Source organism: Cucurbita pepo, chromosome 13 (genome assembly GCF_057944985.1).
Source record: "Cucurbita pepo subsp. pepo isolate OVF chromosome 13, ASM5794498v1, whole genome shotgun sequence".
NCBI classification, from domain to species: domain Eukaryota; kingdom Viridiplantae; phylum Streptophyta; class Magnoliopsida; order Cucurbitales; family Cucurbitaceae; genus Cucurbita; species Cucurbita pepo.
This window is the reverse complement of record NC_141810.1, coordinates 3,680,719-3,704,886: the sequence shown is the minus strand read 5'-3', so window position 1 is coordinate 3,704,886 and position 24,168 is coordinate 3,680,719. Positions and strand designations below refer to the sequence as shown.

Genomic DNA, 24,168 nt, shown 5'->3' with positions numbered 1-24,168 from the left:
TATATATATAATATATATATATATGAAAAAGAAAAAAAAAACAAATTTGCTCTCAAAAGTATGTAATATTGACACAATATAATATAATCACAATTATAACAATATATATCTTTGGCCATCTTTATAATAATGTTCATATACCCCCATAGTTTGATGTGGCCATATTATTTGCCAAGAGCATGATCTAAGAAATGAGATTGTACACGTGTCATTTCTGCCACGTCCTAAAAATAAAAATGAAAAAAAAATAATTTTTAATTATTTAAATACACTTGAAAGTAGAGTAAAATATATATATATATAGTATGTATATTAGTTAGTAGATAATCCAGCTGAAAACGACACTCCAGTAGAAGGCAACCAGGAGGAGCCATAAATAAACTGTCCGACAGTAAATTTGGTGGCTTCTATAGCAGAAGTTATTACTCGATAACCTGGCCATTTAACCCTCTGTCCTACAGCGGCACCTGACCCAGAATTCATATACTCACCGTAGTAAAGAGTGTCAAGAGCAAAAGAGCCTTGCCATTCGAGCCAACCGCGAGGATGAATATGGTCTCCCATAGAAGATACCATGTATACGACTCTAGAATATAACTTCCAAGGGCGGCCGAGGTAGGTGGGGAAAGATCCTTTGGAGGCTTGGAGGTCACCCGTGGCGATGATTTTACAGGCGTGGATAGAGATTCCAGTGTTTTGGTTTGGATCTTTTCGGTCTTGAGCTGTGATGGTATTCTTTTGTCCTGACATTGGCTTACGAGCATAGATGTTGCAGCTTTGGAAGACAACAGCAGCATTACCAAAGATGAAGTCAATTGTGCCGTAAATATCGCACTCTCGAAAGAACTGACGATTCGAGTGGACATAAAGAGTGTCTTGATAACCGATAACATTGGAACGAAATACCACGGCGTGGTCTGCACTCAAACGTAGTGCCACTGCTTGGTGCTTGTTTGGTCCTGCCGTGTTCTCAAATGTCATGTCTCGTAGAATTAGTCCTGTCCCAGAGCCCGCTGCAAAAAAAAAAAATAAAAAAAAAAATAAAAAAATAAAAAAAAAAAATAGAAAAAAACATATATGAAGACATATATATATGAACGGTGGGCATTTTTCATATGATTATTTGGATAAATCAAACAATTATTTTTGTATAGCCCATTAATGCTGCAAAAATAGCTTAATTTGTTGCTATCTTTAAATCTATAATAATTTCCTTTTTTTTTTTAATATATATATATCTATATATATATATATATATATATATATATATATATATATATATATATATATATATATATATATATATATATATACACATATATATATAGCCTCCGATTTATCTAAAAATGATAAAGTGAAGAAGAGGTTCTTGTTTTTTTTCCAAAATTTATAATAATATTTTCCCCAAAATAAATTCAAAATGTTTTATTTAAATTAGATCCTAAAATTTTGAATTTATTTCATTAAATTAAAAAAAAAATTAAGTGAAAACACATTTTTTATTCTCGAAATTTTATTTTAGTAACATTTAGATTCGTTTTTCTTTCATTAAAATAAAACTTAATTTAAAAAAAACTTAACTAAAAATTTAAATATTTCTTAAAATCTATAATAAAAAAAAGTAAAAAAGAAAATTGAATTTGAAAAAAAAAAGGGGGTGGCCATATTTGGACCAGACGACCATAATTCTGAGTCCTAGATATCCGGTGTCAGAATTGGAAGCCTTAATTTCGTGACACGTCATCACTATTTTATTTTATTTATTTATTTATATAAAAAGAATATTAAAAAAAAAAAAGGTTTTTGGAATAAAATTGAAAAGGAAAAAAAAAAAAGTGCGAGAGTATATACCAAAGGTGGCGGTCCGGAAAGTGGTAACTTTGTCATAAACGCTTTTACCACCTGAAATGACGGTTATGCCCTTCCCATCTCCCACAAACATCAAGTTTGTTTTCTTCCTTCCTACCTTCAAATTCTCCTCTTCGTACCTGCAAAATTACATTAATCTCCCTCTTAGTCCCACCCCATTTCCAATTATTATCTGAACTCAAAAAAAAAAAAAAAAAAAAAAAAAAGAAAAAAACTAAAATTCTCGACGTTAAATACCATGACTCTCGTGATCGATCCATTGCTGTACCGACCGCTATTTTAAATTATTTATATGTTTGGCTTCGGTCGGTATAATTAATATTTGTTGTAAATTAATTAATTAATTAATTTTTAGTTGTTGTTGTTATTATTATTATGAGGGCAACTAAATTGAAAAGGACTTAAAATATGAGGGGACATTTTATATTGTTTTTATTGTGTAATTATTATTATGAAAACTATGGACTATAGGAATTGGTAAATTACAGCTTTGAATGATTACGACACTGAAGTCAATAAATTTAATAAGGAAAAAAGTTGTTTAAAAAAAAATGGAATTAATTAAATAATCATTCAAAATTTTTAAATAAAAAAGGGAAAATATTGTTCTTACTTTCCGGCTTTAATGTAGATCACAATCCGGCGGCCACTGGATGACGGAGCCGCCGCAATGGCCTCCGCCACTGTCTTGAATTTGCCACTACCATCCTTAGCCACCACGATATCCGCCTGAATTGACGATATGGGAGCAGCCAAAAGGCGGCGATCTTTCCCACTCACCCACCGGGGAAAATCTCCATCACCATTATTTTCCTCGGCTAACCAGTGTTCATCACTCTCCATAAGCCGGCGGCGGCGGCGATTCTCCACCGGCAAATCGTCACCACCAAACCCAGAAAAAATGGCTAAAGAGTTACTTATCATCTCCGACAAATCACTCAATTTGGCCGTTATCTGATCCTTGATTGGGTCAGCCACATCAGAAAATCCATCCGTACACGTGTCATGGTAAGTCAACGCTGCACTCAGCCACGTCATCACGTCGTGGTTGGTGGCGGTTGTGGAGAAGAGAGAGAGGGAAAAAGCTTCAACGGCGTCGTTTAGAAGCTCCATACAGTCTTCATAAGCGGATTGGGCAAGAGGGTCGTTGGAGATTTGGGAGATGGGGATTTGTGAAGTGGAATAGAGAGCTTTGGTGAGATGTTGGAGAGTTAGGTTGAGAGAGATATGGACGAGGTCGTGGACGTCGGCGGAGAGAGAGCCGGGGGCGGAGAGAAGGGAGGAGAGGCAAAGAGAAGGGTAGAGAGTGAGGCTGCAAGCCCGGGAGATGGCTTGGGTAGGCTTGTTGTGGGGGAAATGCGACTCCGTGGAGGCGGCGATGCGAGAGTGGACGAGAACCACAGCCGAGATGGCGGAGGCAGTGATGAGAAAGATGGAGAGGAAGGAGATGAGGAGGATACGGCGGCGGGAGGAGGATGGTGAAGGTGGCGGCAGGGGAACGGATTGATCATTGGAAATGCGGAAGCTGGAGGCCGGAGTGTCGCCGGAGCGGGAGGAGTGGAGCTTATTGTAGTTGTTGTTCATGGTTGAGGGATGTAATAATAATGATAGTGAGAATATGAAGAATGGGAGTGAGTTTAAATAAAGGGAAGGGGAGAAAGGGTTGGTCGGAGGTCTATGTCGAGAGGGAATAGCTAGAGGGCTGTTTGGGGATGAAGGTATGACATGAAGCATAAGAGGAGTACATGAGTATCTTCTACACTCTTTTTTCTTTGCCACTATGTTTCAAATGTGGGGCTCCCCTTTATTTTCCTTCTAAATCTTTCTATGTGTCAATACGTGTGTGGGGATGCCTTCTTTATTATTCTAGCATATGCTACTTAGGGCACCTCGAACATAATTCAATGGGTTACGATATACTATCATTTACTGATAGATTAGAAGTTTGAATCTCTCACTCTCCTACGTTGTTGATTTGTCCAAACTTCTAGCTATTGTAACAAGAATGTTAAGAAATTAACCTTACAAGTGAGTTTTAAACTAGTTATCCCTATTGCTCAACAATTTAGACTTGCATTTGAAAGTGTCGTGAAGTAGATGAATCATAACGTCTTAGATATTTCGTCTCAAATAATCTTGTATATCTGATGACCTGAAATTTTCTACTTAATCTAAGGTCGCTACTATATAAATATCATGAACATTGAATGTGGAAATAGTTCATTTAAACTTTCATAAAACGTAACTTTCATCTTAAAACACAGCCATGGACTTACGTGATTTGAAAACATCCTTAAAATGACACAACAAAAGAATAAATAAACGTTTAAATTAAAAACATCATATTCTAGCTCAAGTCTAGGGAAATAAATGTGACTATCCTATGCATGAGTTATGGTTTTGAGTTGCGATGTCGTCGTCAGCCGTACATGAATGTCTTGCCTTAACCTGAAATAGAAGTAGCACTTGGCTTAAGAAATACTCAATAAGTGACCCACTATTGGGGTTAAATGCAAACACATGCATTTTCATGAATGGGACCTATCATAACAATATGTTTTCCTATGGCGGCTATCCTAACGGGTAGCTTGGATGTGTAATTAATTTCCTACACACGGCCCACATATGCAAGTATGGACCCACCAGTCAGTTCGGGCACCTCCTGCACCTGTTTTCGACCTCAATTAAGGTAAATAAGATCGTTTTAATGCCATATTTCACAATTTCAAGTTGGATTCATGATTATTATTGTGAAATACTAACAAAGCGATGAACGATCCAATAGAAGCCGACGACCGGCGTAACGTAGGACGCTTTTGAGGAGCGGGAGCTTACGTTAAATTAATTAGGGATTACGCCGGCTGAGGCCAACCAAGTAACTGATCCTACCGTCGTTAGGTTATAAAATGCATGTTGTATGTTGGCACGTATCGGTGGTTCGTACGTGTCATAAATTGTATGTTAGACTGTTATGAATTAGTACATAAATGTTATGTGATGTGAACGCTATGCTGTCTTTGGATGAATTTTTATGATTTGTGATGCTATGTGTTATGATATGCTCGGATTGCATTATATGAATGTTATGATATTTAACGTATGATATGTACGATATGAACTGTTATGTTTGAAAGCATGAAAGTGTTACGTTATGTCTTGTGAATTGCATGTATTGCTATGGATGACATGAAAATGATAAATAGCATGAAATATAACCCCTTATAAGAGAAATGAAAATATGATGAAAATGGATGAATGTTATATTTAATAACGATGAAAATGGAAAAATATTGGGACCTCATGCATTAATGTGACTCATGCATTGGGGGATACCCCTATTCCTTCACGACGGTACGAACACGTACATTACTAGGCAGGAGAACGACCATTATGTTTTACATAATGCTGCTGTGACGACTACTACTTCTAATAGGTGTCCGACATAGAGAGCTCACAGAGTATGCTCACCTGACAAGAAAAGGGGCCTAGCGGTGTGTGAACCGATTGGTGGGTCCATACTCGCACGTGTGGGTTTTGTCTGGGAAATGAATTACACATCCAAGCTGCCCATTAGAATAGTACCATAGGAAAATAGACAGTTTCAGAGATGTCTCGTCATTACATTCATGTGTTTTTAAAATACTCAAGCCTCGTACTATTATATTTTTCAGATAAAGGCAAGGCGTCCCTATAAGGCTAACGGACACATCGCAACCCCAAGATCGTGGCACATGCATAGGATAGATTTGCATTTTCTTTAGTAGTATAGGTTAGTGTAGGTTGAGTTGTATTTTCCATTTAATAGTATAAGTTAGTTTAAATCGAACTTTCATTTCTATTAGTAGTATAGGTTGAGTTGGATTTTATTTCTGTATTGTTTCTTTGTTATTTTCTTTGTATTTGTTTATTCGAAGGTAATAAATAAGGTATGAAATTGATGTTGAATTTATGAGAAGGCCTAATAAAGTTAGTTCCGCATTAAATATAGAGTAGTGGCCTTAGGTTAAGTAGAGAAAGTTAAGATTGTTACAGTATATCTATTGATATTCACGAGACGTTCCTCGTCTAGTTCATGGCTAATAATCCAAGTGAAAGACTTTGAGAGGGTACCAAGTGGATACTAAAGTACCTTAAGGGTAACTAAAGTACCTTAAGGGTACTAAATTGAAGTGAATTCACGGTTGGTGAACTCTGAATGAACTCTCAATGGCTAAGGTCTTAAAGGATTGGAGGGTATTCGGCCACGTTTTGTCCCATTCTTGGAGCTATTGACCATTGAACACACGACCGGACTCATTTGAGCTCATTTTGTCCAACTCGTGGATTTTCAACACTGATTTGAGTTCATTTGTGTCCTACAACTTCATGGGACTAAAAGAAAGATCTCAAAATTTCCAGTTCTAGGTGAGAGCTTGGACTTAGTAATCATGGTGATCCTAGTCAGAGAGCGATCGGAAAAGAACACCAGATGCGCATTTCTTGAGGTACATGAAGTTAAATGCGACTAGCGTTAATCAGTCAACAGACAACCCAATTTTGACCATTCGACTATTGTTTATATATTTTAGTCATTTAGAGTTTGATTTTCAATTTTGTTTTACTAGTTTTTTTGTTTGGACTTAATTTAGGTCACCTGATTGAAAAGTTTAGAAGAATTTAGATTACAAGAAGGAAAACTGCGACCCTAAACATCTCAAACGCGGTAAGTAATCTTTCAAACTTTTCATTTAGTAATACTGGTAGGAATCGATTAGAAATTGATTAAATGAATCTTGAACATGTGTTAGAGCAAATATTACTTGCACTTGAGTATGGGACATAGTAAATAAAAATTTGGAACAGCTGAATATCTATTATTGTAGTAAGAGCTTCCAACTTGTAAGAAAACTCTAATTTGATTTGATTGAACTATTAAGACCATGGCGAGAATGATTGTTATTTACGATACCTAAGTAGGTAAAGATGCTTGATATTGAATGCTAACATGCTTGTTAGGAGATTAAAGCTATATGTATGCTCATATATAAACATCGATTGTCTTACATGTGAGCTAGATGTGTGCATGATAGAGGATTTAGCCATATAAGTTACTTTACGTTGGTCTATGAGTCTCGATTGTGTTGGTCTATGAGTCTCGATTGGTGTCATATGAGTATGATGTTTGGCTGTGATGCATGATAATGTATGTAATTTATATATTTCGATGTATGACATACATGATAAATTTGATGCATTTAATGGCGTTATGATGAGTATGATGATTGCATGATATTTATCCTAATAAGTTATGTTTTCCATATTAAGCATGATTTATGAAGATGAATGTCATATTGCATCATGTCGATAGACCAGCATAAGGCATAACCCTAAGAGTATGAAAATGATATTAATATAAATATCCTCGAGCATGTGTTACTTAATGTAACAAAAAGATAAGACTAGAGGGTTGTGCCAGAAGAGAGGATAAGATGGAAATTAGAGGGACCTTATGTATGTTGTGTGTTTATAAGCATAGGAATACTTTCAATAGAGATGATGAGTTTGGACGCGAATAGTATGATGATGAGAGTGATCATGGGAAGCATGACACTAGGGGTTCTGCTACCCTCCGAAGGTCGCTACAAAGTAGCTTGACTAGAGAGGGTCTAGGGGGTGTGCGAAGCCTCTGGGGATTCACATTCGCACGTGTGGGTCGTGTTTTTAAGCACTACACATCCATAGTAGTCAGAGACTGGAGGCTACTCCCAGATGAGATAGAGATAGGTCCCATGAGCATGATTGCATATGTTTACATTAGCATGACCTCTATAGTGGAGTCACTTAGTGAGTATTCTTTGAAATACTCAGGCTGTGTGTCATATCATTTTTAGGTAAAGGCAAGGCACTCATGTACGGATGACAGTGGCATCGAGAATAGAGACTGTGGCACGTGTGTAGGATAGTCACATATTTAAATTCCTAATCTTAGGTTAGAATAGAATATTGCATTTCATCACTTAAATTTAACGAGAAGACTACCATATGAACTGGTAGCATTATTGGTTAATCGATACCGAGTTGATCTATGTGTCTAATAGATCGATCCATAGTGTCAATTTTAATTTTTGCATTAATTAGGATACTAATTTTATAATCCCTATTTCAAAAAAGATTTGGTTTCTAATAATTGTCCCTTCAATGCATTGCAACCCATGTGCTACATCACCATCATGTTTTATTGTATAATTTAATTAATTTAATTATATAATGAATATAAGATTATCCATTTCTTTAATTTCTTTATTTATTTTTAAAATCCAATGTATTGTTCCCTTGTTTTAAATATTTTATTTTAATTTTTAAATCTATGTTTTATTATTTTTTAATAAATTGTTGAACAAAAACTTGTTGTACACTTATTTACATGACAAGTGGAAAAGGTAAGTATTTAAGATTTTTATTTTGTTTTAATAGGTTCCTTATTTATGTAGATGGAGGATTTTTGAAAAATATCAAAATTTTAAGGATAAGCATATAACTTTGAAAGTTCATGTAACCGCTTGAGGAGGCGGGTCACCACTAGCTGTTATTGTCCTCTCTTTAATTAATGTGGGATCTCACCATCCATCCACTTGGGAGCCCAACGTCTAACGTCTTCGCTAGCACATCGCCTGATGTTTGGTTCTGATACCATTTGTAACTCCCCAACCCCACCACTAACATATATTGTCCACTTTGACCTATCATGTATCGTCGTTAGCCTCATAGTTTTAATACGTGACTACTATAGAGAGGGGTTAGTTGTACTTCGATCAGTAACTCACACCGTCCGGTGACTGGCTCAATACCATTGTAACTACCCGAAGCTACCGATAATAAATACTACTTTGGGAGAATTTTGAGTTTTTTCTTTTCTGATCTAGCAATCCCTGTTCTTCTCCCGAGTTTCTAAATGTAAGGTTGTCAGCGCACTGTTTTGAAATGTGTATATAAGGGAGAGGTTTCACACTCTTGTAAGTAATGTTGTACATCGAACGAGGACCAAACAAATACGAAATTTAAAAAAAAAATCATTATTAAAGGGTTAAGTCTTATGTCTCAATAGGCATATGTGGAGAGAAAAAGGTGTGAATAGGAGCAATGACAACCTTTTTCAATGGGACCTATTAACAATTAGATGGGGGACACTTAGCTTTTAAATGCAAAAAAGTGCCACATATGCCCATTTTTTCCTCTCCAAATTAAATTTCACCGACTTCATAATATAAATTGGTCTATATATATATATATATATATAATATATTTATTTATGGTTGAAAATAACAATTTAGTCTATATTTTAAATTTTGTAATAATTAATTTGTGTTGTTTGTAGATGTTTTCGAGCTTGATTTTTTCATTGAACCTCTTCCTTATTCTTTCCTCTAGCTAAAGGAATTAGTTTGGAGGAATATCTTTAAATGTGTGACCTTAATTTTGAGAAATTTTTCTCGATCTAAAGCTTATCCGAAAATGGAGAGGATCGACTTCTTAGACAGCTCGATCTAGGATGTTTTAGCTCTTGATTTCTTCATCAAAGTTACTCAGTTTAATCCTCTAAAGGTAAAGGAATTCTCAATTTAAAGAAAAAATGAATAGTAGATGGGAATTTGATACTTACCCCTAATAATCCTCTGTAGATAAGCTATACTTACCCTCAATAATCTCCCAATATTTCTCATCAAAGTTACTCAACTTAATCCTCTTTAGATCAACTATACACATTCTTGCCGTGATCTTTTGTACAATCTCATTGGTAACTCAAACTGACTCCAGTCTCATTAATTCTACAATCTCATTGGTAACTCAAACTAACTCTAGTCTCATTAATTCTCATTCTCCGACCGTATAACGCTTCAAACAATGTCATACTAATAGTTGCTTGGAAACAATTGTTGTAAGCGAACTCCATAAGGTGTAGCTTAGAGTCCCAACTACCAGCAAAATCTAATACACATGCACGCAACATATCTTCCAAAATTTGGTTGAAACGCTCAGTTTAACAGTCTGTCTATGGGTGGAAGGCAGTACTAAAGTTGAGGCGAGTACCAACGCTTTCTGGAGTTTGCACCAAAATGCTGACATAAAGCGTGGGTCTCGATCCGACACTATCAACACTGAAACTCTTTGAAGTCTTACAATTTCTTTCGCATACAGTATACGTTGCCTTACCAGGTAGGAAGTGTGTTGATTTAGTTTGTCTGTCAACGATTACATAGATTACTGTATATCCCTTCAGTGTTCTAGGTAGCTCTACGATGAAGTCCATAGCAATTCTTTCTTACTTCCATTCCGGCACACTAAGGGATTGCAACAATCCTACCATCCTCTGTCTAAGGGCTTTTACCTCTTGGCATACCAGACACTTGCTTACAAATTCTGCTATATCTTTTTTCATGTTTCGCTACCAGAAGTGTTGTTTCAAGACTTGGTACATCTTGGTACCACATAGAGGCATAAGTAGGGTGAGCTGTAAGCATTGGTTAGCATTTCATTCCTTAGCTTCTCCACTGCTAGAATGCACAATCCTCCTTGACATATTGTCAACAAACTGCCATCTAATGATTTGGAGAAACTTCTGTTGTTAACTAACCCAAAATCTTGGCTAAGTTGTGGTTCTCTTGTTGAGATTCAATAACAAATATAGATGTATAAGAGGAGGATTACATGGTGGGCTTTGATCCATGTTAACACACTAGGAAATCAGGAGATTCTCTTACTACGAATAAGTTTAACACCCCCTTAATCTAAATCTAGATGATGTACTACTAAGTTCAGACTGCACTTAAAACTGCTAAAAGAAGGAGTTGGCAATGGCTTTGTCATGATATCAGCCAGCAGATCCTTGGAACATATGAGCCGCACATCAAGCTGACGAGTTGATACTCGTTCATGAACGAAGTGATAATCAATCTCAACATGCTTCGTCCGTCGATGAAAGATTGGATTGGCGAAAAAGTAGGTGGTACAATGTTGTCACACCATAGGCTAGGTGCTCGCGCTTGCGAAATCCCGAGCTCACGTAAGAGGATTTGGATCTAGATTAATTCGCAGTGGCATCAGCACCTGCCTTGTATTCGACCTCCGTCCTAGAACGAGAAACTACCGATTGTTTCTTTGAACTCCAGAAGATAAGATTGCCACCAAAAAAGATCGCATAGCCTCCAGTGCCTCAACGGTCATCAGGATTCCCGGCCCAATCAGCATCCGAGGAGGCACAAGCCCATATCAATAGTGTCATGTAGATAACTGAGAATTCGTTCGACCGCCGCCCAATATACAGAAGTCAGGGAGGACGTGAACTGGCACACTCTGTTGACACATAAGAAGATATCAGGACGTGTCAGAGACAAATATTAGAGAGCACCAACAACACTCTGATAGCGAGTAGTATCCTCAAGTGAGAGCTTTCCACCACCATCCAATAACAACTTCTCGCTAGGAAACATGGGTGTGGACACATCTTTGGAGGTGAGCATATTGGTTCTGGATAATAAATCTTGAACTTATTTATGTTGTTTCAGAACAAGCCCATTGGAAGTATGGCAGACCTCAATCCCAAGAAAATAACTCAAAGTGCCAAGTCCCTTGACGGCAAAATCATCTTGAATATGTGTAAGAAGTTTCTCAGTAGCCATAGAAGATGAGTTGATGATAATAATGTCATTAGCATAGATGAGGATATACGTTCGAATGTCCGTCTTGTTAAAAATGAAAAGAGAGACATCAACCTTTGAAGGTGTAAAATCTAGTTGTAATAGTTTGGAGCTAAGGCGAGAAAACCAAGCACATGGAGCTTATTTGAGGCCATAAAGTGACTTATCCAGCTTGTAGAGATAACCAGAATGTTAAGAATCCACAAATCCAGGGGGTTTTATATAAACATCTTCATTAAGAAAGCTATGAAGAAAAACATTCTAAAAGATAATAAGAGCCGAATGGTAATGGGCTTAAGAGCAGGATTGAAGGTATCATCCTAATCAACGCCATACTGCTATTTAAACCCTTTAGCAACCAATCGTGCTTTGTAGCGATCAATTGAGTCATCTGTCTTTTGCTTGAGTTTGAAAAACATTATTATTTTTTAGAAGTGCCTAAAATTCATCATTCATTGCCTGACGCCAGAGGAGATACTTTATAGCAGTAATATGTGAGGTAGGTTTAGAGGCAGAAAATCGAACCACATAATATGTTACTATTCCATCTGTATGCACCTTGGGTTGCTTGATATTGTGCTTCAATCGAGTACCATACAGTTGAGTAGTTGGTGCAGGATTGTCAACTGAGGGGACAGTCGTACCAGTCGTTGCGAGGGAAGCAACCGGTGCTACAACAGTCGGTTGACCAGCAGCCGTTGCACATTTCGAGAAGAGCCAAGAGACCGATCCCCAAGATCAGAGCCTAGAGAATCCAGGTGGGGCCCAAGCAATGCTGGAATATCATCTGCTGGCAGAGAATCTGAGGCCCCAATCATTGGTGGAACAACGATGCCGATTTGCGCGGCAGCGATGCGGAGTTTTGCAGCGGCAATCCCGAAGCTAATGTAGACACCAGATTTTTCTGTATCCAAAGAGTTAGTAGGTGTTAGATAAAGCTTGAGGTTTCCTTATTTAGATTTACACGTTTTAATTAGTTAATTAAATATCTTCCTTTGACCGTTTGACAAACACGTGAATGCTCAATCAAATGGCACAAATTTAGTTGGCCACTCTCCAGGGATAGTTAATTATTTAAATAGGTGAATCTCTTGAGAAGAAATCATCACCTCATTTTAAGCAAAAGTCTTCAACAATTCTCTCTCTGTTATTTTTCGCATTTTTATTTTCTTCCAACAATTTCCTGTTAAACATTTCCTCTCACCGAAAAGGATTTCACTTTGCGGATTATCCTTGCCGATTGTCGAAAAACAACAAGTGGTACCAGAGCCCGGTTGAAGCCATCATGGTATATCATTGCGGAGGAGCCAACCTTATCAACAGTCCAGTTGAATAGCTCAAGTGGTTAGAGCGTCGACCTAACAACACAAAGGTATTAGGTTTAAGTAGAAGAAAATGCAAAGTGCGAAAATACACACATCGTGGGGTCCATCCCGTGTAGGCTCACTCACTCCTCCATGCCGCCGTCGTGTGCCGGCATCTCCATCACCACTCTCTCGTCCATGGGCCTCGCCAACTGCATCACCACTCTCGGTGGCAGCATCATCGAGACTGGCCCTCCAACCGCAAAGGTGGTAAGAAGCCATGGAAATCTCGCGGGAAAAGGCGGATCAATAATCGACGACGGCATAACTGCTTCGGGGAGCGTCGAACCCGAGGAAGAGGCACCGGCTGGGGAGCCAATTCAATTGAAGGAGAAGCGAGTGTTCGCTCAAATCGGTGAAAGAGGCGAGCAGCAAGAGCACCGGCGATGGGTCCTCGACACGGGGGCATCAAACCATATGACCGGGGCCGCCTTCTCCGAGCTTGACTCACGGATTTGCAAGATGGTGAAATTCGACGACGGCTCCATCGTCGAGATCGAAGGGCGCAGCACCATCCTGTTCGTCGGCAAGGGAGGCAAGTACCACAAGCTGACCGGCGTCTACTTCATCTCGAGGCTCAAGGCGTGAGCCTGGTCAACTTGATGAGGCCGGCTGCCACATTTACATTTCCATCGAGCGCGGGCTACTTAGGATCCGCGATGATCGACGACGACTGCTCACGCAAGTTCGGTGCACGGCAAATCGCCTTTACATCCTAGAGTTGGAGATAGAGCAACCAGTCAGCCTCTCGGCTAGGACCGAAGATGTATCTTAGAGGTGGCACGCAAGGTACGAGCACCTAAACTTTCCTGCTCTAAAAAAATTACACAAGGAGGGGACCTCGACACGGGGGCATCAAACCATATGACCGGGGCCGCCTTCTCCGAGCTTGACTCACGGATTTGCGAGATGGTGAAATTCGATGACGGCTCCATCGTCGAGATCGAAGGGCGCAGCACCATCCTGTTCGTCGGCAAGGGAGGCAAGCACCACAAGCTGACCGGCGTCTACTTCATCTCGAGGCTCAAGGCGTGAGCCTAGTCAACTTGATGAGGCCGGCTGCCACATTTACATTTCCATCGAGCGCGGGCTACTTAGGATCCGCGATGATCGACGACGACTGCTCACGCAAGTTTGGTGCACGGCAAATCGCCTTTACATCCTAGAGTTGGAGATAGAGCAACCAGTCAGCCTCTTGGCTAGGACCGAAGATGTATCTTAGAGGTGGCACGCAAGGTACAAGCACCTAAACTTTCCTGCTCTAAAAAAATTACACAAGGAGGGGATGGTGCACGGTTTGCCGGCAATCAAAGGCGTGAACAAGCTGTGCGACGGGTGCCTCATCGGCAAACAGAGGCACACCCCCTTTCCATCTCAAGCATCCTACCGCGCCGGTGAGCCATTGGAGCTCGTGCACGACGATATCTGCGGGCCCATCAAGCCGGCGACCCCAGACGGTAAAACCCTCTTCCTTCTGCTGGTCGATGACAAAAGCCGCTTCATGTGGTTGATTCTGCTGCAAGCGAAAAGTGAGGCAGCGGAGGTAGAATGCGGGAAAAAATGTGCGTGCTACGCACGGACCGAGGTAGAGAATTCACCTCGGCGAGCTTCGGTAAGTACTGCGACGAGCTCGGTATGCAGCGGCACGTAACGGCGTCCTACTCCTCCCAGCAGAACTGGGTGGTGGAACGCCAAAATCAAACCATCGTTGGGACAGCAAGGTCATTACTGATGACGGTCGGGATGCCCGAGAGGTTCTAGGGAGAGGCGGTAATGACGACCGTCTACCTCCTCAATCGGTCGCCAACGCGAAGCCTCGACGGAAAGACGCCACACGAGGCCTGGTACCAAAAGAAGCCAGCGGTACGTCATCTCCGAGTGTTTAGCTCCGTTGCATACATGAAAGACGCGCGTCCCCACCTCGTGAAGCTCGATCCCAGGGGGCTGAAGGTCATCTTCATCGGCTACGAACCCGAAAGAAAGGCGTACAGGTTCTATGATCCTGTAGAGGGGCGAGCTCATGTGTCGCGCGACGTCATCTTCGACAAGAGCACCTTCTAGCAGTGGAACGACATGATCGAGGTAGACCACAACTCAAATCAATTCACGATGGAGTACCTCATCAACCGTTACCGCTGCCAGCAGCTGCACCCCCTGAACCAGTGGAGTTCGCAACACCACGGACTGCGGATTCGACGCTAGATGCCGATCACGATGATGGTCTGGTGGCCAGGTACCGGAGGATGGAAGACCTACTGGGAAGAGGTGAACCACCGGGACTGGCGGCGCGCCAGCTCGAAGAAGAGGTGGCCCAACAAGACGTGGAGTCTGGAGGACATGCCGCCAGGGACACCGAGCCATAGGGCTCAAATCGTAGTTCAAACAAAATAAGGTAGATATACCACAGGTTTTAGGAAGAGATTGTTAGATAGAAGCCTGAGGTTTCCTTATTTAGATTTACACATTTCAATTAGTTAATTAAATATCTTCCTTTGACCGTTTGGCAAACACGTCGAATGGATCACCAATTTTGTAGGTGGCCATCCTCAATGAAATGACACAGATTTAGATAGGATAGTTAATTATTTAGATAGGTGAATCTATTGTGAAGAAATCATCACCTCATAAGCAAAAGTCTTTAGCAATTCTCTCTCTCTCTCTATTATTTTCGCATTTTTATTTTCTTCCAACAACTTCCCGTCAAACGATTTCCTCTCACCGAAAAGGATTTCACTTGCCGATTATCCTTGTCGATTGTCGAAAAACAACAGTAGGCATAGATATATGCATATAATCATTTTTCAAATTAGTACAGCTGTTACCCAAAGGCAAGGTGCACATATAATCACCAATAGGATGAGAGGGCGCGCCACCTTGAGAAGAGCCACGACCACGATCCCTACGCACACGTTTCTTCAAAAGTCATTAGATGCACAAACACATCATCAAGCGTGAGGGCTTCACTCTTGTTCGTCATCGAGGTGACGAATGGATCATAGTCAGGGCCAAGACCAGCGAGGAGATACGCGATCACGTCATCATCTAGCAAGGCCGAGTTGGTGGTGACTAGCTCCGTGGCCAAGTCTTTGATCTTGCGAAAATGATCTGCAGCAGACAGATCGCGTTTCTTGGACATGGCAAGCTTAACAAGGATTTGAACAGTGTGAGCACGAGTTGATGATGAAAACATTCGTTACAGGGTATCCCACACCTCCTTAGACGTAGTAGCGGCAACCACATTGTGAAGAATCTCCTCAGACATGGAGGAGAGAAGGCCGCTAAGGACCTGTTGATCCTGATCATGAGCCGGATTAGAGACCAAGTCAGCACCAGAAGTGGTTGAGGAAGGGACCACCTTGGCAGGTGCAGCAATGGTGCCATCGAGGTAGCCTATAAGCTTCGTATTCCGTACGTAGGGGAGGAGCTGGGCGCACCATATGATGAAATTGTTTTGGTGAGACAGATTGTGACACCATGGTGGAGAGGGATTGGGCCAAAGGTCGATGTCAAGGTAGATGAGATCGGGTAGGAGATGGTGGATGGGGAGGAGGAACAAGATATGGTAGACATTGTTAATGAACGAACCTTTGCTCTGATACCATGTTAGGTTGAATGGCTCTGTGACCTATTTGGGTCACAACCTCATGTATATATAGATGTGTACAATGAAATATATTCTAGCGTTGTTCTCAGCCAACTAATCCATTCCTAGTATTACATTGAAGTCTGCCATGCTGACAACTATCAGGTTTACATCTAATGTTCGTCTCGTCACTATTACTTGCCCACCTTTTACTCTATTCTTAGTAACTAAGTCTACCCATGCTCGGTACTAACAGTCAATACATACAATAAGGGTTCTAGTTCGAATCCTGTTTGGCTAACAAATGGTACATATATAAAAATATGAGTAGAGCTTGAATCAAATAAAGTTGAAGCATAGTGCCCCAAGACGGATAAAGTACCTGTCACCACTGTGACAACTTTCTTGGTGTTCCTACTGGTGGATGCATATGCTCTTGCCTGAGAGAGAGTCTATATGGGTCTCTGAGCACCACCTGGGCCTCTTGGCGGGTTACTTAAGTTTTTCGTAATAATATGGCCCTCTCGGAAACACTAGAAACACGCTCTAAATCCAGCCATGCATCTAACCCAATGATGTTTTTCGCATTCGTTGCATTGTGGTCTTTCTCTTCCTCTTGCTCACTCTTGGTCCCTGTGATGTCTACCAGCCTAGCTCATGCATCTGCAGCCAACGCGGGCTTCAACCCAGTCCAATGGTAGTGACCCGTGACGTGACCCGCGACCTGCCTGTAACACGTGTCTCTTGTCCAACCTGCAACCCAAGGCCCAAATCTATCTTGGACCAGTAGCCCAGCCTGCAACACACATGACCGGTGGCCCAGCCTACAACTGAGACCCACCTACAGCAGCCCAATAACCCAACGCGACCCGCAAGCTAACTCAAATTGAGCCTCAACCCGAGATGCCTGCACACGAATGGCCCACTCTTGGCCTGCCACGTGTCAAACTGCGACCCAAACAGCCCTTTGGCTTGATCGGCTTAGACGTCTCAGCGCGACTCCCGACAACTTCTATGCTTATTTGGCTCGAGTACTCCTATTTTAGCCCATTTTGCACCGTTTCGACCCTCCCAATTCTTCTTTCGGCTTTGATTAAGGTAATTGAGGCCATTTTAGTGTTGTATTTCCCATATGTTAGTTGGATTATGATTAATTTATGAAATACTGACAAATGGTAACGAACGGTGTAATAGGAAACAAACTTTGACAACATTCGGAACAACTCTGGAAGAACGGGAGCTAATGTATAATAATTAGGAAGAACACCGGCTAAGGCCAACCAAGTAAGTGGCTTTACTATAGGATAGGCAAGAAAAATTGTATGAACTATGATGTATGATGACTTACAATGACATATGTGAATTATATGATGTATGATGTGTGAGCTGTGATTTATGATACCATACGTGAATTATGTGATGATGTATGAGCAATGTAACAGACCAGATAAAAAAATATATATATATGCGGCCGTCGACGAGACTAAAAACTCCGGCGATTATGTTCTCACATGACCCACGAGCCTTGCGAAACTTTGGGGGTCACCACAACAACAGACCCTGACCCTTAGCCAAACCGCCTACAAGGAAGAAAACGAAAAAAAAATGTGAGAGTTTGAGGAAGAAACCGACGACGCTCTGGCGAAGCCAAACCATATGAAATCGACTTCAAAACCTCTGGTCTACACCACGAAAACAATCCCAAAGACTTTTACATACACCAGGGATAGATTTCAACATTGCTTACACGTTGTACACCGTTGGGGAAGGAAAACAGAACGTTGGGTTTTTGGACCCTTTTAGATCCGAGAGTGTTAGGCCCTTACGAACCAAACAAACACCATAAATGGGATTACAGGGAGGAGGAGACTTGAAAACAGAGGAAAAAGGAGGAAAAATAACGTCAGAACAACTTGACAGAGGAGAGAGAGAGAGAGAGAGATTCGCCGAAAAAAACTCTGGCAATCGGGCAAGGAAGACGAAGTCCGACCCGATCTCCGACCCATGATTCAAAACCCTCTCAGCCCAACAATTCAACCCTCGGTCCACCAAAACAAACCACGGCCCAACAATAGAGTTCAACCCAACCCACCGCATCTAAAACCCTACAGCCCATCACAACCAGAACCCACGCGCTCGACCCGAGACAGTTGCACACGCGTTACCCTCTGGTTGTGCCATGTGGCACATCCGCAGCGCGACATCCCTCGGCTCCGGCGGCTTAATCGGCTCAGCGGCGGCTTCTTGGCTCCTGCGGCGGCTTCTTGGCTCCTGCGGCGTATTCGGCTCGGGAAACCCATTTTTGATGCGTTTGGCACCATTTCGACCCTCTCCGACTTGATTTCAACCTCATTTAAGGTAAAATAGATCATTTTAAAGTCGTATTTCACAAATTCAAGTTGAAAATTAATAATGTTTGTGAATACTAACGAAGGTGTCGAATGATCCAATAGGAACCAACCACCAACGAAAGCGTAGGACGTATACGTAGAGCTAGGAGCTTACGCTTATATTTTAGGGAGTACTTCAGCTAAGGCCTACCAAGTAAGTGGCTCACTTGTCATAGGTTACGCGTTGTATATTGTGTGTTGGCACGTGCTCGTGGATTCGCACGTGTCATTAAATTGTATGCTAGACTGTCTAGTATGATATGATGTGCTATGCTTATGACGTTTATGATGTGTCTGGATGATTCTGGCATGAATGGTACTATAATTTTGAATGTAAACAGCATGTAATGTATGACATGAAATCATGATAAATTGCATGAAATGTAACCCCGTTAAGATTATGTATGATACGTAGACTGAAAAATGAGAAATAAAATGTTTAGAATGAAAGATGATAGCGGAGTTATATTCATTAATGATAAAAGTAGAAATATTGGGAAGCTCATGCATTATGTGTGCTCATGCATTGGGGGGATTCCCCTATTCCATCACGAGGGTACGGACGCGTACACCCAATGGCAAGAGTACGATCATTATGTTTTGCATAGCGCTGCCTTGACGGTTACTAGTTCTAACGGATGTCCTGTTGGGGATTATTGGGAGTGAATCCCACATTGGTTAACTTAGTGGAAGATCATGGGTATATAAGTGAGGAATACTATCTTCATTGGTATGAGGCCTTTTGGGGAAGCCCAAAGCAAAGCTATGAGAGCTTATGCTCAAAGTGGACAATATCATACCATTGTGGAGAGTCGTGATTCCTAACATGTCGGCCTAAGGAGCTCCCAGCGCTCGACAAGGAAAGTGCCCATCGGTGTGCAAACTGACTGGTGGGCCCATACTCGCACATATGGGCTGTGTGTAGAGTATATGGTACACGTCCAAATTACCCGTTAGGATAGCACCGTATGAAGATAGATGTCCCATCATCTCATTTGCATGTGATTGGTGTATAACCTATTTCAGTCCCTTGTATTCGTTATTTCATGAGGTCGCATCATCTCATTTGCATGTGATTGTTGCATAACCTATTTCAGTCCCTTGTATTCGTTATTTCATGAGGTCGCATCATCTCATTTGCATGTGATTGTTGCATAACCTATTTCAGTCCCTTGTATTCGTTATTTCATGAGGTCGCATCATCTCATTTGCATGTGATTGTTGCATAACCTATTTCAGAGTTGTTTTTCCTTTCTTTCCCTTGTATTCGTTATTTCACGAGGTAATTGTAACAACCCAAAAAAAAAAAAAAAAAAAAACTAAATAATTAAATAATTAAAAATACCAACAACCAGAGAGATCTTCCTTTCGAGAGAGATCTTGCTTTGTTAAGTCATATTTCAGATCTCTTTTCCATTTATCCCAATCAGATTTCCTTTTCCTTTATCTAATTAATCTGAATAAGATCTCTTGTTCCTGCCCATTTATTTAGATTTTTGGTTATGATGGTAGGTCATAGAAAAATAACTAGAACATATTTTCTTTTCCTTTGTCTAATTATGCAGAATTAGATCCCTGGTTCTCTTGCCAAGATATTTAGATTTTTGGTTATGATGTTAGGTCATAGAAAATAACTAGAACAGATGAGGCAAATATTTGTCAACATAACAGATAGAAAAATAAATACAAAATAGAGAGTAAAAGAGAAGAATGGGAACAAAAAAATTAACAGGTAAATAAGAAAGGAAAAAGGAAAGAAGAAAGGAAAGATTTGAAATGAAAATTTATCTGTGAATGTTAGATTTTAACAAAATTAAAGAAAGAAAAAAAAATACATAAGATAAATGAAAGATTTGGAAAGAAGAATTAATTAGAATACAAAAAAAAATATGAGATGACGGTAGAGAGGCAAAGTACTGTTAACAAAATCAAAACAAAAGAGAAAAAAAAAAAATATATATATATATATAGATAGAAGGCCGAAGTAAAAGAGAAAATAAAGAGAGGAGGAAAGAAGTAAAAAGAGAAAATACAGAGAAGATATAGAGAAAAAAAAAATAGAGAGAAGTAAAAGAAAAAAAAAATACAGAGAATGCATACAGAGTAACAAAAAAATAGAAAAGTACAGAGAAGCCAGAATATAAAATCAAAAGAAGAAAATACAGAGAAGGCCAGAATATAAAATCAAAAGAAAAAAACGAAAAGTAGAGAGAAGCCAGAATATAAAATCAAAAGAAAAAAACACAGAAAATACAGAGAAGGCCAGAATATAAAATCAAAAGAAAAAAACACAGAGAAGAGAAAAATAAAAGGGAAGAGTTGGGAGTAAGAATGGATTCGAATTGACCAACAATATGATTAAGTAAGTATCGATTAGAAATTGGTCAAGAACATGTCTTGAACAAAAATTGAGAGAAAAAGCAGAGTAAAGAAAGAATATCAAAAGACAAGAGAGAAGTCAATCGAAATAAAAAATAGAAAATGAAATCTTAATATAAATAGAATATATATATAATATGTGTATATCTATTTAGAGGTATATTATAACGTTCCAAGACTTTATCTATGCAAAGTCTTTAATGCTCGCATGAAGTTTAGCACATGAACCATTGTAAGAGTTAGAGAATTTAACATGAAATTGATGCCATGGATTCTTATAGGTTGGCTTGGATACAAAGGGCAAAATCAAACTTTCATTAAAGATAAATTGGTGACAACTGTATAAGCTAATCAGGTAAGTGGCCTTACTATAGGATAGGCTAAATAATTGTATGAGTTATGATGATGTGTGGATTATGATGCTTGATGATATGTGCGGTATATACATATTTTGTTGAGTGACGCTTGATATGTTTGACGCACGTTGTGGCATTATGATGAGCATGATGATTGCATGATTTTTACCTTAATATGATGATGTTTTCCATATTGAGCATGCTAGATGATGATGAGTGCCATATTGTATCATGTCGTTAGATCGACGTAGGACACAACCCTAAGAGCATGAAAATGATATTAATATAAATATCCACGAGTATGTGTTACCTAGAGTAACAAAGAGATGAGACTAGAGGGTTGTGTCAGAAGAGACATTACGATGGATTTAGAGGGACCTCATGCATTTTGTATGTTCATAAGCATAGGGCTACTTCCCCTAGAGATGATGAGTGCGGACGCGCACCTTATGATGAGCGCGAATGCGCACAGGTGCGAAAGCACACAGATGAGGGTGTTCATGAGGCGCATGACACTATGGGGTTCCGCTGACCTCCGGACGTCGCTACAGATTAGCTTGACCAGAGGGTCCAGGAGGTGTGCGAGCGCCCTGGGGACTCACACTCGCACGTGTGAGTCGTGTGTAGGGAAGTACTACACATCCAATTTGTCCGAGACTGGAGGCCACCCCTAAGATGATTAGAGATAGGTCCCTAAATCATGATTGCATGTGTTTGCATTTGCATGGCCCCCTTTAGTGGGGCCACTTACTGAGTATTCTTTGAAATACTCAGGCCGTGTGCCATTTCATTTTTCAGGTAAAGGCAAGGCGCACTTGTACGGAGGACGGCGGCATCGCGAGCAGAGACTGTGGCACGTGCATAGGGTAGACTCATATTTAAATTTCTAGTCTCAAGTTAGAATAGGTTGTTTTGCATTTCATTATTTTAAATTATTTTGTACTTGTTTTTTGTTTTCTCTAAATTTCATATTTAAACACGTAAGACCATGGCTGTGTTTTCCAGAGAAGGAGTTGTTTTAAACGTTTTTTGAAGTTTACGTTATCAATTATGTTCATGTAAGAGTTATATTTCCGCATTATAGATGAGCATGAGACGTTAGTAGCGACTCTGAGTATGTGGAAATTTAGGGTCGTTACAGTTGGTATCAGAGCTCTAGGTTTTAGATTCTGTAGACTAGCCTACAATGTAGGCTTGGCACGTTCCATGGTCCCAACGTCGATGCCCCGTCACCGTCAGGTACGCCTTGCACAAGATAAGAAAAGTGAAACATTTTCAAACTCGCATGCATCTTTATGTTAATGTTACTGAAATTGTTTTGATATTTCACGTATTTATTTAAGAGCATGATGTGATGTGTTGCATGATGAGTGATTTTGTTTGCAATATGATGTGAACTTAGTAGATGTGATGCATAGCATAATTTCATAGGTGATGAGCCTTAGATTTAAGAGATGATATCTTTGTTTCTAGAACCATGCTGCCTAGACCATGCGAAAGAGTAAGACGAGGAAGGGGACTACCTTCTATTAGAGATAGAGGACGAGGTGAGGCTGAAGAGAGCCCACCTCGAGAGGGATCAGAGACAGGGTTTGAATTAGAACCCTTATTGTATGTATGGTCGGCAAGCAGCCCTGAGAGGGTAGACGTAGTAACTAAGGATAGAGAAAAGAATGACCAAGCAATAGTAGCCGACCAAACTCTAAGCGTAGTCCTAATAGTAGTAAAGATGACCGACTTCGACGTAGTAATAGGCATGGATTGACTAGCTTCAACCCATGATATTATAGAATGTCGCAAAAAAAAAAAAAAAAAAATGATATTCTCACCATCGGTGGGACCTAGCTTTAAATTTAAAGGCACAAATGCCGGGGCTACCCCAAAGGTAGTCTCGAAGATGAAAGCAAAGAGATTAGTCCAACAAGGCGGTTGAACTATATTAGCATGTGCCGTAGATGTAAGAGGAAAAGAAAAGACCCTAGAAAACATGTCCATCGTAAATGAGTTCCCAAATGTGTATTCGGATGACTTACCAGGAATACCCCCTTTCCGAGCGGTCGACTTCATCATCGAACTCGAGCCGGGAACTGGGCCTATTTCTAAAGCACCCTATCGCATGGCGCTAGCAGACTTGAAAGAACTCAAGGTGCAATTACAAGACTTACGGGATAAAGGGTTCATTCGACCTAGCATATTCCCCTAGGTTGCGCCAGTGTTGTTTGTTCAGAAGAAACATGGATCGATGTGTTTGTGCATCGATTATAGAGAGTTAAATAAGAGAACCATAAAGAACAAATACCCTCTGCCTAGAATAGAAGACTTATTCGATCAACTAAGAGAAGCAACGATATTTTCTAAGATAGATCTGCGGTCAGGTTATCATTGAGTAAAGAGTAAAGAAAAAGACGCACCAAAGATAGCATTTAGGACAAAGTATGATCGCTATAAGTTCGTGGTATGTCATTTAGCCTCACCAATGCTCCAACTGTGTTGACGGAGTTAATGAACCGAGTGTTCAAAGACTGTCTAGACACTTTTGTGATCGTGCTCATT

At 40.2% G+C, this 24,168-nt stretch overlaps 1 protein-coding gene and 1 non-coding gene across 2 annotated transcripts; both read right to left on the bottom strand.

The window, feature by feature from the left end:
- Positions 1–279: 279 nt before the first annotated feature.
- LOC111808872 (putative pectinesterase/pectinesterase inhibitor 61) lies at positions 280–3,640 on the bottom strand. The gene is made up of 3 exons (XM_087117051.1): positions 2,483–3,640; positions 1,852–1,988; positions 280–1,013 (listed from the first exon to the last, which is right to left on the bottom strand). The coding sequence occupies exons 1-3, from the start codon at positions 3,601–3,603 to the stop codon at positions 313–315; spliced, it is 1,959 nt and encodes a 652-aa protein (XP_086973177.1). The 5' UTR covers positions 3,604–3,640; the 3' UTR covers positions 280–312.
- Positions 3,641–15,820: 12,180 nt separating this feature from the next.
- LOC147789647 (small nucleolar RNA Z247) lies at positions 15,821–15,959 on the bottom strand. The gene has a single exon (XR_015411600.1). It is a non-coding gene; the product is annotated as a small nucleolar RNA Z247 (small nucleolar RNA).
- Positions 15,960–24,168: the final 8,209 nt, after the last annotated feature.